Source organism: Sinocyclocheilus rhinocerous, unplaced genomic scaffold (assembly GCF_001515625.1).
Source record: "Sinocyclocheilus rhinocerous isolate Xijiao unplaced genomic scaffold, SAMN03320098_v1.1 scaffold547, whole genome shotgun sequence".
NCBI lineage: Eukaryota > Metazoa > Chordata > Actinopteri > Cypriniformes > Cyprinidae > Sinocyclocheilus > Sinocyclocheilus rhinocerous.
The window spans coordinates 55,457-67,941 of NW_015662974.1; the positions used below are offsets into that span (position 1 = coordinate 55,457).

A 12,485-nucleotide genomic window follows, 5' to 3' on the forward strand; every position below is an offset into this window, starting at 1 on the left:
ACATTTATTTTTCCTCTGCACAACATGCTAATGAGAGGGTGTCAACCATGGACTTGGTCGGGTCATGTCATAGCTTAGGGTGACCATACGTGCCATTTTCCCAGGACGCGTCCTGGCCAGGATTTCTATATTGCCTAAAATATCTAGGTTTTGGCTTTGTTTGCATGTGCAGACCGATCGGTGTATGACATCAAAGTACCATACAGACGGTTATGCTTTCGAAACGCTCTCGAGTTACTTTGATGTCAAACACTGATCGGTCTGAGCCGCACTGCTTTTAAGTCGAACACACCTAATATGTACGCGTAATTGCATCGCTTTGACCGTAGATCCCTCCTTCTCACACGCCATGATTGGGCCATTATGTACAATGCTTGCATGTTATTGGTCAAACTACTTTTCGATCATTACCTTCAGCAAGCATGAAAACAGGAAACCAAAGCCAAAACAAATCCTGGCCAGGACGCATCCTGGGAAAATGGCACGTATGGTCACCCTAGTTTTAGCAGACATAGGCAAAGTGCGCAGGTTGTTAGGATTGCACTGCCTATAGTGTGTGATGCGTGGTTTGCGAGTGGTAGTAATAGTAGGGATATGGAAACACATAGTAACGGAGTTGGTCATAAAAACTGAAACCGAAGTGAAGCAAGGTGTAGAAAAGAGGATGAATCAAAAGTGATACTTACAGTATGTCCCTTGCCGGTGTCCCTGCTCGGTGGAGCCGCACGGTAGAGTCAATACGGTAGAGTGTCTTTACACTCTTCGGTCTTCACGAGGAGGTGTTCACACGAGGGCTGCCGCGGTATACTAACCTTTTTTATACCCGTTTGACAAAACGGAAATTGAATTTAGCTGAACACACTTTACTGTTAATTACAACAAAGGGCTGAGCAAGTGCACGACACTAACAAGGTATGCAATACAGTACGAGACCAAATGCAACTTCAGCACGTCTCAACACAGTAAACAAAAAGCGTTTCCTAGCAACGACAACTGCGCTAAACACTAATGAGACAAGAAATAAATACACTTACGGTCTGCTTTTAACTTCCGCTGATTGACTGCTTCTCTCAAAGAGTACTTCTTTACACTGTCGTTTGCTAGCGCTTGAACACACTTTACTGTTTATCACAACAAAGGGCTGAGCAAGCGCATGACACTGACAAGGTATGCGATAGAGTACGAGACCAAAGGCAACTTCAGCACGTCTCAACACAGTAAACAAAACAAGCTTTTATTAAAATGTGTGTGCCTTTCCAAATCATACCGATTCAATTGAATTTGCCACAGCTTAACTTTACTTGAAGTGTGACATATACAAGCAATATGAACGCTCCTGAGCTAAATTTCAACTGTCCCAGAGAAAAGTAAGAATACTTATGAAATGGAATCATTTAAGTTTTTTATTTTTAATAAATTTGCAAAGATGTTAAAAACCTGTTTTTTGCTTTGCCATTATCATGTATGGAATGTAGATTGATGTGGGATTAAAAAAAAAGTAATTTAAAGCAGTTTAACATAAGGCAGCAACATAACAAAACGAAAAAAAAAATACTTTCGCAAGGCACTGTACATATTGAAACCAGAATTGACAACAGTCAGATTTGTGGAGCTGAGCTAAATAACTTTTTCAGACTCGGTCTGGAGTTCCATCCTCTCTCCTTCGCAAACCTGAACACACTCCCAAACAGATCAGGGAATGAAGCCATCAGGTTGATCCTCTCTGCCTCCACTGGACTATGTAGAGAAAAAAAACACCAAAAATATGGTCTGACACACAATAATACTGAATTATTCTGGTATAAATACTATGGTATAACATGTCCCTCACTAATGCTCGTGTAGGTTGCGTATAAAACGGAGCAGACCCAGCGTATTCTCAGGATAGGCTTTCTTCTTACCATCCAGTTTCTGGACAATCTCAGACAACAACTGACAAAAAAAAAAAACACTATATATATAAATAAAATTACTTTTCAAACCAAGATTATAGCAGGACAGGAACTACATTAAAATTATTTTAAATGATCTGATTTGTTTACATATTTACATAAGTACAGTTGGATATTTCTGCATTGAAGTCATACTCACTTTAGTTTTCCATTCAGAAAAGCTTTTCCCCTCTGTGTATTTTTCAACAGCTTGAAGGAGCTCCTCATCAACATTACGACAGTTCTCAACCTCTTTCTGGTTCCCCAGTTTTTTCAAGTACTCCACTCTCCTGACAGGATTTCAAAACCAGTATTTAATCAGCTGATAAAAGCGATGATCTAGATACAATGTGATTTCCCCTTCATTTAACATAAAATCTAAATTTGCAAGTACCATAAGCAGTGCTGAAACTCTCTGGCTTGTTTAGATATTATGAATGTCATTGCCAAATCAGTGGAGTGTTTTACCATTCATCAGTCCAGAAGAAGGGGTGTGCGAGGGTTTGCTCCACAGTTGGTCTGTTGTTTGGATTTTCATGAATCATCCACTCGACGAGATCCTTCCCTACTTCATCATCCAGATGCTCCAGTGAGTATCTTCCTCGTAAAATGTTGTACTCACAAGCAGCACCTTTACCAAATGGATGTTGTCCTCTAGAGAGAATGTAGTAGACTAACATCCCAGCAACCTTCAAACAGATTGTAGTGTTACCATTAGTTCTGAATGTTCACTGAGGAAACTTTTAGCTAACTGATAAATATTGAAAACCCACCTGAATGTCGGAGCTCCTCTTGTACCCAGTGTTGACCTCCTCATCTATGGTCTCCTTTGCCTTCCAGCTTCTAGTTCCAGCAATGCTTGTTCGTAAAGTGGTTTCACTCTGTTTTAGTCGGCGACTTATGCCAAAATCAGCCAATCTGGCTTTTCCATGTATGTCTGTAACAAATGGAAAGTCAATTCAAGTTATTTCAATGGTGAAAAAATGGGTTATGATATTTTAATTAGACATATGTTGCAACTCCTACCAATCAGGACATTCTGGGGTTTGATGTCTCGATGGAGCACTTTGGTTTTCTGGTCGTGTAAAACCTGTAAGCTGCAGAGAACTTCCTTCACCAGCTTCTTCAGAACCAAAGATCTCTCAGCACTTTCATCTGGTAAATGATCTTGAATATATTCCTCCAGTGTGTACTCACAAAGATGAAGAACAAGGTACCCAAAATGCGTATCCTCAGCAAAGTCCACATATCGCACGATGGAGGGACTATCGAGTTCTGGAAGTCGTAGAAATTCCTCCTCATTTCTGAGAACTTGGTAATTAAACCTGTTCATTCGTTTCACAGCCACCTCAGTGCCGTCATCCCTCAAACCAAGGAAAACTTGAGTTCCATCACTTCCTTTAGCGATCTGAAATTCATCACTGAGTACAAGAGTAAGGTTTCCCAGTCTGTATGTCCTGCTAGGATCAATGTTAGCTAGCTTCTCGAGCTTAGACCTCCAACGACAGCTAGTCTGAAGCCACCTTCTTGAGATATTTGGGCTCTCAGCAGGTTGTGTGAACGGCTGCACACTTGAATTTGATTCCTCAATGGATGTCACTACAGCATCTGGATACGATCCCCCTTTATCTTGCGGTTCATTTTCTTGTGATCCCACCTCTTGCTGGATTTTCTTCTTCTTCTTCTTTTTCCTGCTGTTTGAAGGAGCTGCAGTCTTCTCATATAAAGTGTCCACTGCTCCTGAAGGATGTTTGAGTGATATGTTCAGTTTTTGTAGCTTTTTGTTCATAGCTTCATTCTCTATCTCTGCGGTATTAAGTATCACCTCTGGGACAGGAGACAATCCACACAATGCAACAAGTTCGGGAGCGATGTCATTTATGTAGGCGAAAAAACTATATGTCCACATTCCAATCAGACTTGAATAATCAGGACGTGTGAGAGGCAACAGACTTTTGCATAACTTCTCATAGACAGAATGATTCAGTCTCAGTTTCTGCTCAGACGTCTTCTGCATCATGACATTGAGTATCTTTAGTATCAGATGATTGATTTTTTCTCCTTGTGAATTTCCAAAGTGCTGAAGACTGTTTGTAAGTATTGGCACAAGATCACTGAATATCTGAGGAGAGATTCTTTTGCTGATGCATAAAGCAGCATATAAGCAGTTTAGTGCAAGTGGCCAGTGTTCCTGGGGGATTTTTGGGAAGCGTTTGATGACTCCCTCAATGTATATATCTGCCTTCCTTTTATCTTTTAACCACTTGATGGCGCTCTGACGATACTGCTCTTCACTTGGACCAATGACACCAAAATACACCTCAAACACAACTGTATGAATGAAAGGATCCTCTTCAAAGAAATGTTCCTTAAAGATTTTGAAAACTTCTGCCTGCTCTCTATTATGTATTGCACAAGATAAAGAGAAAAATAGCTCGACATTTTGAAAATGTTCACTCTGTAAGGATAGTTGACTGATCATGTCCTCCATTTTTATATCTATCTCTGGATCAGTCCCACAGTTACTAGAAGCTGAGGCTCCAGCCTCTATAAGTGCTTTCACAATGTCTTCACGGTCAATAAAGGCAGCATACTGCAGTGGAGTTAAGACATGTAATCCATGTCCATTTGGGTCAGCTTTTGCTTTAAGTATTTCTGTCACAATAATCAGTGGAACTCCAGTTAAAGCAGCATAATGTAGAGGACTTAGTCCATTTGTTGAGGATTTGTTTGGATCAGCTGACTCTTTAAGTAGATAAGAGCAGATTTCTTCATTTCTGCATAAAACTGCTGCAGTTAATGGTGTAACATCATCATTCCAAAGCTCAGAAGGGTACAGTCCATTAATATCTCTGCCTCTTATTAATTTGCGAAGTCTCTTTAATTTGTTCTCTATGATGCATTGTATTAGGGGGTCTGTTTTTCTAGGTACTGCTGGAACAGGAACTGCAACTGGTACTTGGATCTGGGATGCCATAGATCTTCAAATACTCGTTAAAATCTGTTGAGATATGTTAAATACTTTAAATTACTTTTCTACTTTCTTTACACTGGTAATGTAAATTCTGTGCTTTATCTAGGTGATCAATTGAGCTTTTAGAGACTGACAATCTGGGTAATTGGCTTTTCTTTTCTATTTTCGTCATAGTTATTTGTGTTTAAATGAGAATATATCATCATGTCATGTGCATTAGTTTCAGTGAATACAACACTGAATACAAAGTCATACAATATGAAAGACAAGTTTTTGCATGCTTTTTGTTTTCATGGAAATGAAACTTAGGGATGGGCAGACCGATCTTGAAGAACAGATACTTTCGGTATCACAAAGTTAGCAGAGAAAGAGAAGAAAAAAAAGCTTTTTAAAAAGTAAGGTATTTTTCATGTTTATCCAAAGATGTCTGCTGCAAGCCACATGCCGTCGCTAACAGCATACTTATAAAGATAGAAAGAGTAACATTATCTAGAGTTGTTTTACATTGAACAATGACAAATGTAAATGTAACATTTAATATAATGGGTTTGTGTGACCTTTGTTATAAGTTTATTTAAATGAAAAGTTGTTAAAATACCAAGTGATCTGTGATTGCAGTTGATAAACAACAAAACAGAATCTGATAATTATTATTAAGTGTTAGAAAATGACAGCTTTCAAATATCTTAAAATGATAATGATAAATGCTTATAATTACCTATTTTATTCCTAGATGTCGCAAAAAAAAAAAAAAATCTATTCAGTAGAGTTAGTCCTATTGGTACTGGTATCTCATTGATATCCACCTTCATAGTAGTCTACTTGGTATCCTTATGGTATTCTTATTTTAAGGTAGGTGTCATACCTTCCTTGTTCTTACACACTGTGCACGTCATCCACCCCACATCCTGATTTAGTTTGTGTAAATAACCACTGAAACGTGTTTGGCAGCTTTCTATAGAATACATGTGATGCAGGTGCAAGGCAGACAGGTTAACATGGTGGATCAAAGTGGTAGTAATGAAAAAATTAAGAAGAGAAGCACAGAGAACAAGCAGCTAACAACAAAATCAGAACACTGAACACACATGTACATACAACAACTGACAACAAGCACAGCAGACACTGTGGCTTAAATACTAGGGTGAACAAGACACAGGTGTGAACAAAGAGGGACTGACGAGGGAAACTAAAAGAACTACAAAAGGCCTACAAAACTAGAACAGGAAACCAACCAACCAAAACTTAAACATAAAAGTCCAAAACCAGACACAGAGCAGGGAACGTGTGACAGTACAGTCAATGCTAGTATAATATTAATTAAATAATATCCTAAAATAAGGTGTTAATGTAAGATGATAAAGCAGATGGCTAAAAAAGCTAATCAAACCTAATTATGAATTAATAAATTAAATGATGTTCATTATTTAGGGTTGTGTTTTTCTTCTTCTCTCTGTATCCCAGCTTGCAAAACACACTTATCAAATAAGTCACTTCAAATAAAAATATTTTTACATTCATTGCACAGAAAAAAAAAAAAGAAAAAAAATATTTGTCCAAAATCAGTTTACCACTTTGTTGAACTTGTAATGAGTAAGATCAAGTCACTTTCGGTATTAATAGACATATGATGGTTTAAAGGTTTGTGCTTTAGAAAGTTTCCCTGTATTGAAGCACAGATTATCTTTTTCTTTCACAAAAGGCTTGGATAGTCCCAAAGCATAAGCCACGCGTGGTCTAAGATTGGTTGAGCGGATATATTGCATTCTGCAGAAAAGGGAGACTGGCGTTTGTCGTGGTTTGGAAAAAAGGGGAGAAAACATGACAGAATAACTCGGCGGATATCACATTTTGCGTAAAATTAAAAATGGACTTTTCAATACCGACCAGATACAATACTGATTTTGGCGGAAACTCAATTTAAAAAAAAAAGGCATTTATCGCGTTTTGGAACCAAACTCTTCAAATATTCTTTGCTCGCTTTCTTTAATGTGCCTTTCATGACAGAATTTTCATTTTTGGGTGAACTATCCCTTTAAAGATTGTCACATATTTTACAAACACCAACTGATCACACTTGTGACTAGTTGTTCACTTAGCTATGAATGCTTTTAAAACAGTATTTTTTATCACAAAAACACAAAACAATTTCCTTCTTTATATTAATTTTATATTAATTTTAACATGGCTGATACAAAGTAAATTTACTCCCTAGTAAATCTGTTCAGAAGGTTCTCAAAAGGTGTGATGATGGTGATGTTAGATCGAGTCTCCACATCAGGAATATTGCATCCAATCTCTTTTCCACAACCTGTCGGAAAATATCTGTTTTGTCTGGTACCCAAAAATCAGTGTTTTTTACATTTTGTCTAGTACCAAAACCTGTATTAGCCTACCCTGTTTTCTATCAGCCCAAGAGGCCGACGGAGGAAGCCACAGAAGAGCAGAAAGCAGGAGACGAAGTGATGGTGAAATGAACAAAGCTTATTTAATAATCTTACTTGTGTCTGTTTTAATGCTCATTCAAACGTCATCTGAACAGCACGAATCCAACAATTGTTATCATACCACAATGGCAATTTACTGCTTCACAACATTAAAACCCTTGAAAAGACATTCTCTTCTCTTGCAAAGACAACCGTTAACAACATGATAATGTAATAATGGCCAAATGATAATATAAAATGAATGTTCAATGAATCAATCAATTGAACGAGTATAAATGGTTTAAATGATTATTATAAATGATTAAATGGAATAATTAAATGATAAATGAACATAATCGAATGAATGAATAAAAGAAAAGAAAAAATAAAACAACACAAATGTATGGATGCTCTCTTGAACACTAAAAAAATGACTGCTGCAATTAGTTATCATGACTTAAAATTCAGCATTAAAATTAGTAATAATGCCTTGTTTCAACAAAAAAATGAAGCGTTCATGCATGACTTAAAATTATGTTTAGTTAATTTAGTTAGATATTTATATAACTAACCTCAGCAGATTTTTTTTTCAATGAAGCAACACGCACATGTTGCTTAAAAGTTACAGAGAATATGTCCTAAAAGATTGGAAAACAAAGTTTAAACCTAAACAAACATTTATGCAACTAATTAGAATCCCTGAAACCCCATATTTCACTTTCTGTTTCGTTGCAGAACTAAATCAATAGTTCTTTCAGTAAATGAAAATCTAAAAATGGTATAAAAGCTTGTCGTTATTGGTGACTGCAAAATTACATTTTTATGTTAGATTTACATTTATGACGCCTACTTCATGTCGTCAATGACACTTTCTCTGGAGTTCCATCCTCTCTCTTTGGCAAACAAGTACACACTCCAAAAGAGATCAGGGAATAAAGCCATCAGGTTGATATTTACAGCACCTTCTTTACTGTGGAGAGAACGACACACAAATAGAATTTTTATGCAAGAAAGTCTTAGTTAAAATCTCATCTTCCCTTACATTTCTATGACACTTCTCTCCCATTGGCTGTTGATCATAACTGATCAATTGTTACTTTATTTATACTCCGCATTGCATTGTAAACACATTACTATCTTGGATTAGCATTATCTTTCCATTATTCAACAGTGTCACAGCGGAGCAGGAAATGGAAATAGTTAAGGATCTAATCACAGGACTTTATTAATTAAACAAGAAGGTAATCCAACAAGGAGTAATCAAGGGAAGAAACACAATAGACAGCTTTGTAATCCAAAGACATGCTAAGACAATGACCGACAACAACAGACTTAAACAGAGGGCTATAAATGGACAGGACAACGTGATCTCATGATAATTCGTATGTATTTTACGTAAAATGTGGTTCTATAAAACGTACATTTACTTACGTTTTTACAGGCACTAAAACGTACAGTACTGACGTATTTTCAGCCTCTGAACGTACAAATACTTATGTATTATGTAACACTGTTTTTACACCAAATTATATGTAATATCTAATTATTATATTAATATTTAACTTGCAATGGAAAGGTTTCCGTGACCTCTCGCGAGATCTCGGCAAAAAGTCTCACGATTTATTTCCAGAACATGATGCATGATGTTCGTTGGTGTTCGTGCGCTTGCCTCAAAAGAGGACTTACAAAGATACATAACAGCTACAAGTGTATGCAGGGGCGTAGATTACGTGGGGGACGCTTTTAATATCACGTAAATTCGTCCCCCGCACTTCTTCGGGCAAGTGTGTTGGCATAGAGGTTTTCAAGAGCCGGTGTGAATAAATATAGATTTAAATTCAAAGAGACAGGATAGTCTGTGCATGATCTGATGTTTTATTCGGACACAGAATAAGCCGAGATGAACATCGCGGAGCGCTAAACACTCATGCAGTGTATGTTTCATTCCACAACACATAATTGCGAATAACATGCCTTACTTTAACACAGAATCGACCACAGAGTCCAGCGTTTATATTTTTTCTACGAATCTTTGAGTTAACATGTACTAAACATGAGTGGAATTTGCACCGCAGCGCCCCCACACCTTGATGCTCATGACAAGAATAGCATGTATAGTTATCTTTATTGAAGTGAATTAGGTTTAAATCGCCGTCATGCATGAATGAATGATATTTTTGCAATTTTACACATAATAATCCACGATGATCACATTACACAAAACTGAAATTGCACGTCAAAATAACACATTGTCAATATTTTTTGAGACCCCCCAAAATTTCACAAATCACGTTTTCAGGGGAGCCCATGTCTTATTAAGGGGAGCCGAGCTCCCCCTAGCTCCCCCGTAGTTCGTACCCTGCCTGTAACTCACCAATGCTCATGTAGGTTGCGCATAAAACGCAGCAGGCCCAGTGTGTTCTCAGGGTAGGTTCTATGCCTTTTTTCTTCCATTTTCTGGACAAGCTCAGGTTGGAACTGAGAATGAAATATAATGATTTTCCACAAAACTAAAATTAAATATGTAAGCTGCAATGTATTAAATTAAAATTAAACTACAATAGCAAGGTCAATTATATGGTTAATTATATGGCTTTTTCACATTAGTTTGCTCATATCTGTCTGATGATGAAACACCGGCCACAGAATTATTTGTAGGAAAATTATCTTAATTTGTATGTATTCATAAATTCTGCAGACTTACTTTAGTTTTCCATTCAGAAAAGCTCTTCCCCTCTGTGTATTTTGCAATGGCATTAAGCAGCTCCTTATCGGCAGTATTGCAGTGTTCAGCCTCTTTCTCTTTTCCCAATATTTTTAGATACCGCACTCTCCTGAGACAATTTCAGAAATGTTACACAATCATTTGACAGCTATATCATCTACATTATTGTGTCACATATAGTGTCTTTGTGATAACACCCATATTAAAAGTGATGCAAAAAAAAGGGCTACAAATAAATTGTGATTAAAAGCATTGATTCTTTTTAGGCTTAAAATTAATATGTTGAGGAGTAAATGAAGTGTTGTACTGTATTTCACCTGTCAGTGTCAAGACTACATTATACCTGTCATCAGTCCAGAAGAAGGGGTGTGCGAGGGTTTGCTCCACAGTTGGTCTGTTGTTTGGATGTTCATTGATCATCCACTCGACAAGATCCTTCGCTACTTCATCATCCAGATGCTCCAGTGAGTATTTTCCTTGCAGAATGTTGACTTCACAAAATGGTTGTTCACCAAATGGATGTTGTCCTCCAGAGAGAATGTAGTACACTAACATCCCAGCAACCTTAAAACACGTTACAGTGTTACTAGTTTAGCTTTTTCATCTAGTAAAATTAAAATGTATTATATTTATGTCAAATTTAAGTAAATATCTCATAATATATATATTTTGTAATATTTTTAACTAATTTATAATTATAATATTGTTAACTCAAAAGGAGAGGAGAGACCACCTGAATGTCGGAGCTCCTCTTGTACCCAGTTTTGAACTTCTCTTGTATGTTTTCCTTTGCCTTCCAGCATCTAGTTCCAGCAATGCTTGTTCGTAAAGTGGTTTCACCCTGTTTTAGTCGGCGACTTATGCCAAAATCAGCCAATCTAGCTTTTCTTTTTATGTCTGGGAAACAGTCAAATACCATTTCCTGTTAGAAACTTAGTTTTCATAAATTAAATAAACATAGCTTTGTAAGTTTAAGAAACGTACTCGGTTACTAACGTAACCTCGGTTCCCTGAGATACGGGAACGAGTACTGTGTCTTGCTTAAGACGGTTTGGGGAAAAAGCCTTTTTTCAATCACGTAGTGAAACTGCACGGCCATTGGTTCGTGCAGTGTATTAAAAATGAACCAATGGCTCGGCAGCGGAGCCGCACGAGTGGAGCTGCATGAGCCTATGGCGACGAAGCCCGCCAAAGTCCGCCAAAATGGGCGGGGCATCTGGCTATATAAGCGGGCGTTCGCCACAGGATTCTCAGGTTACTTCGACTGAAGCGACGACTTAGTCGTGCAGCTACATAGCACGGCAAGCAACGCAGTACTCACTCCCATATCTCAGGGAACCGAGGTTACGTTAGTAACCGAGTACGTTCCCTTTTGATACTACACTCGTACTGCGTCTTGCTTAAGATGCTTTGGGAACACAGTACAATCACGCCGTGCTAATGTAGTGGAATGACTAAAAGTATCAAACTTCCATAAGCAACCAATGCCCATAGAGAAGTTAACAACAACCCAAGGCTAAGACGGGCTGAGCTTCTTGAGGTCACACCCGGCCTGGTTAATCGTTCCAGAGTACTCCTGTAACTTCGACACCCAGGGGTCGAGAGCTAACATGTGAACTAATGCCAGAGAGCTTGAGCGTGATACGGCCAAGGCCTCTCTGCCAGATCTGTTTACGCAGCGCGTGTCTCTTCAAGTGGAAAGGACCCTGGTCTGCAAGGCCTGGACTTCCAGGTTATAAAACCTTGCGAATGTGGACGGCAAGGCCCAGCCGGCCGCCTCACAAATATCCACAATGGACACACCACTGGACCATGCCCAAGACGAGGTGATGCCTCTAGTCGAGTGGGCCCGTATTCCAATGGGGCATTGAAGGCCCAAAGAAGAGAACACTAGCGAGATGGAGTCTACTATCCATCTAGAGAGTCTTTGCTTCGTGACCGGAAGCCCTTTGGTGCGGTTACCGAAGCTAACAAAGAGTTGTTCCGACCGCCTATAGGGGGCGGAACGCTCAATGTAGATTCTCAGAGCTCTGACGGGGCAGAGCAGAGATAGCTCTCTGTCCTCTTCAGAAGGAGGAAGCGCGGAGAGCATAATGACCTGTGCTCTGAATGGAGTTGAGAGCACTTTAGGTACGTAACCGTGCCTTGGTTTCAGGACGACTTTAGAGTCGTTAGGCCCAAATTCCAGGCAAGCAGGGCTAATGGAGAGCACCTGCAGGTCTCCTATTCGCTTTACTGATGCCAGTGCCGAATGTTGGCAGAGTGTAGCGGCTCGAAAGCAGGGCCCGTCAGGGCCCTCAGCACAGTGGGCAGATCCCATGAAGGGACGGTAGGAGGACGAGGCGGATTCAGCCTCCTGGCACCCCTTAAGAAGCGGATAACAGCGCTGTTTCTGCCCACCGATTGGCCCGCAATAGGGGCATGATAGG

At 38.8% G+C, this 12,485-nt stretch overlaps 2 protein-coding genes across 5 annotated transcripts in view; both read right to left on the reverse strand.

Annotated features, from left to right (window-relative positions):
* Positions 1-1,552: 1,552 nt before the first annotated feature.
* Positions 1,553-5,718, reverse strand: LOC107728663 (uncharacterized). The gene is made up of 7 exons (XM_016538932.1): positions 5,624-5,718; positions 2,958-4,932; positions 2,705-2,868; positions 2,400-2,620; positions 2,092-2,221; positions 1,832-1,932; positions 1,553-1,737 (listed from the first exon to the last, which is right to left on the reverse strand). The coding sequence occupies exons 2-7, from the start codon at positions 4,906-4,908 to the stop codon at positions 1,599-1,601; spliced, it is 2,706 nt and encodes a 901-aa protein (XP_016394418.1). The 5' UTR covers positions 4,909-4,932; positions 5,624-5,718; the 3' UTR covers positions 1,553-1,598.
* A 2,160-nt stretch (positions 5,719-7,878) lies between these two features.
* Positions 7,879-12,485, reverse strand: part of LOC107728664 (probable serine/threonine-protein kinase irlB) — a 19,838-nt gene continuing 15,231 nt past the window's right edge. For all 4 annotated transcript variants that reach the window (XM_016538934.1, XM_016538933.1, XM_016538935.1 and 1 more), the window contains exons 3-7: positions 10,790-10,953; positions 10,400-10,620; positions 10,036-10,165; positions 9,706-9,809; positions 7,879-8,301 (exon numbers count right to left, since the gene is read on the reverse strand). In XM_016538934.1, the coding sequence (XP_016394420.1) occupies positions 8,178-8,301; positions 9,706-9,809; positions 10,036-10,165; positions 10,400-10,620; positions 10,790-10,953 (743 nt within the window). In that variant the 3' untranslated portion in view covers positions 7,879-8,177. The remainder of the gene's footprint in view (positions 8,302-9,705; positions 9,810-10,035; positions 10,166-10,399; positions 10,621-10,789; positions 10,954-12,485) is intronic.

Coding starts and splice junctions, on each gene's coding strand:
- LOC107728663 (XM_016538932.1), bottom strand. CDS start 4,908: ATGGCATCCCAGATCCAAGTACCAGTTGCAGTTCCTGTTCCAGCAGTA. Junction 2,869..2,957: donor ACCCCAGAATGTCCTGATTG/GTAGGAGTTGCA, acceptor CATTTGTTACAG/ACATACATGGAAAAGCCAGA. Junction 1,738..1,831: donor CGCAACCTACACGAGCATTA/GTGAGGGACATG, acceptor TTCTCTACATAG/TCCAGTGGAGGCAGAGAGGA.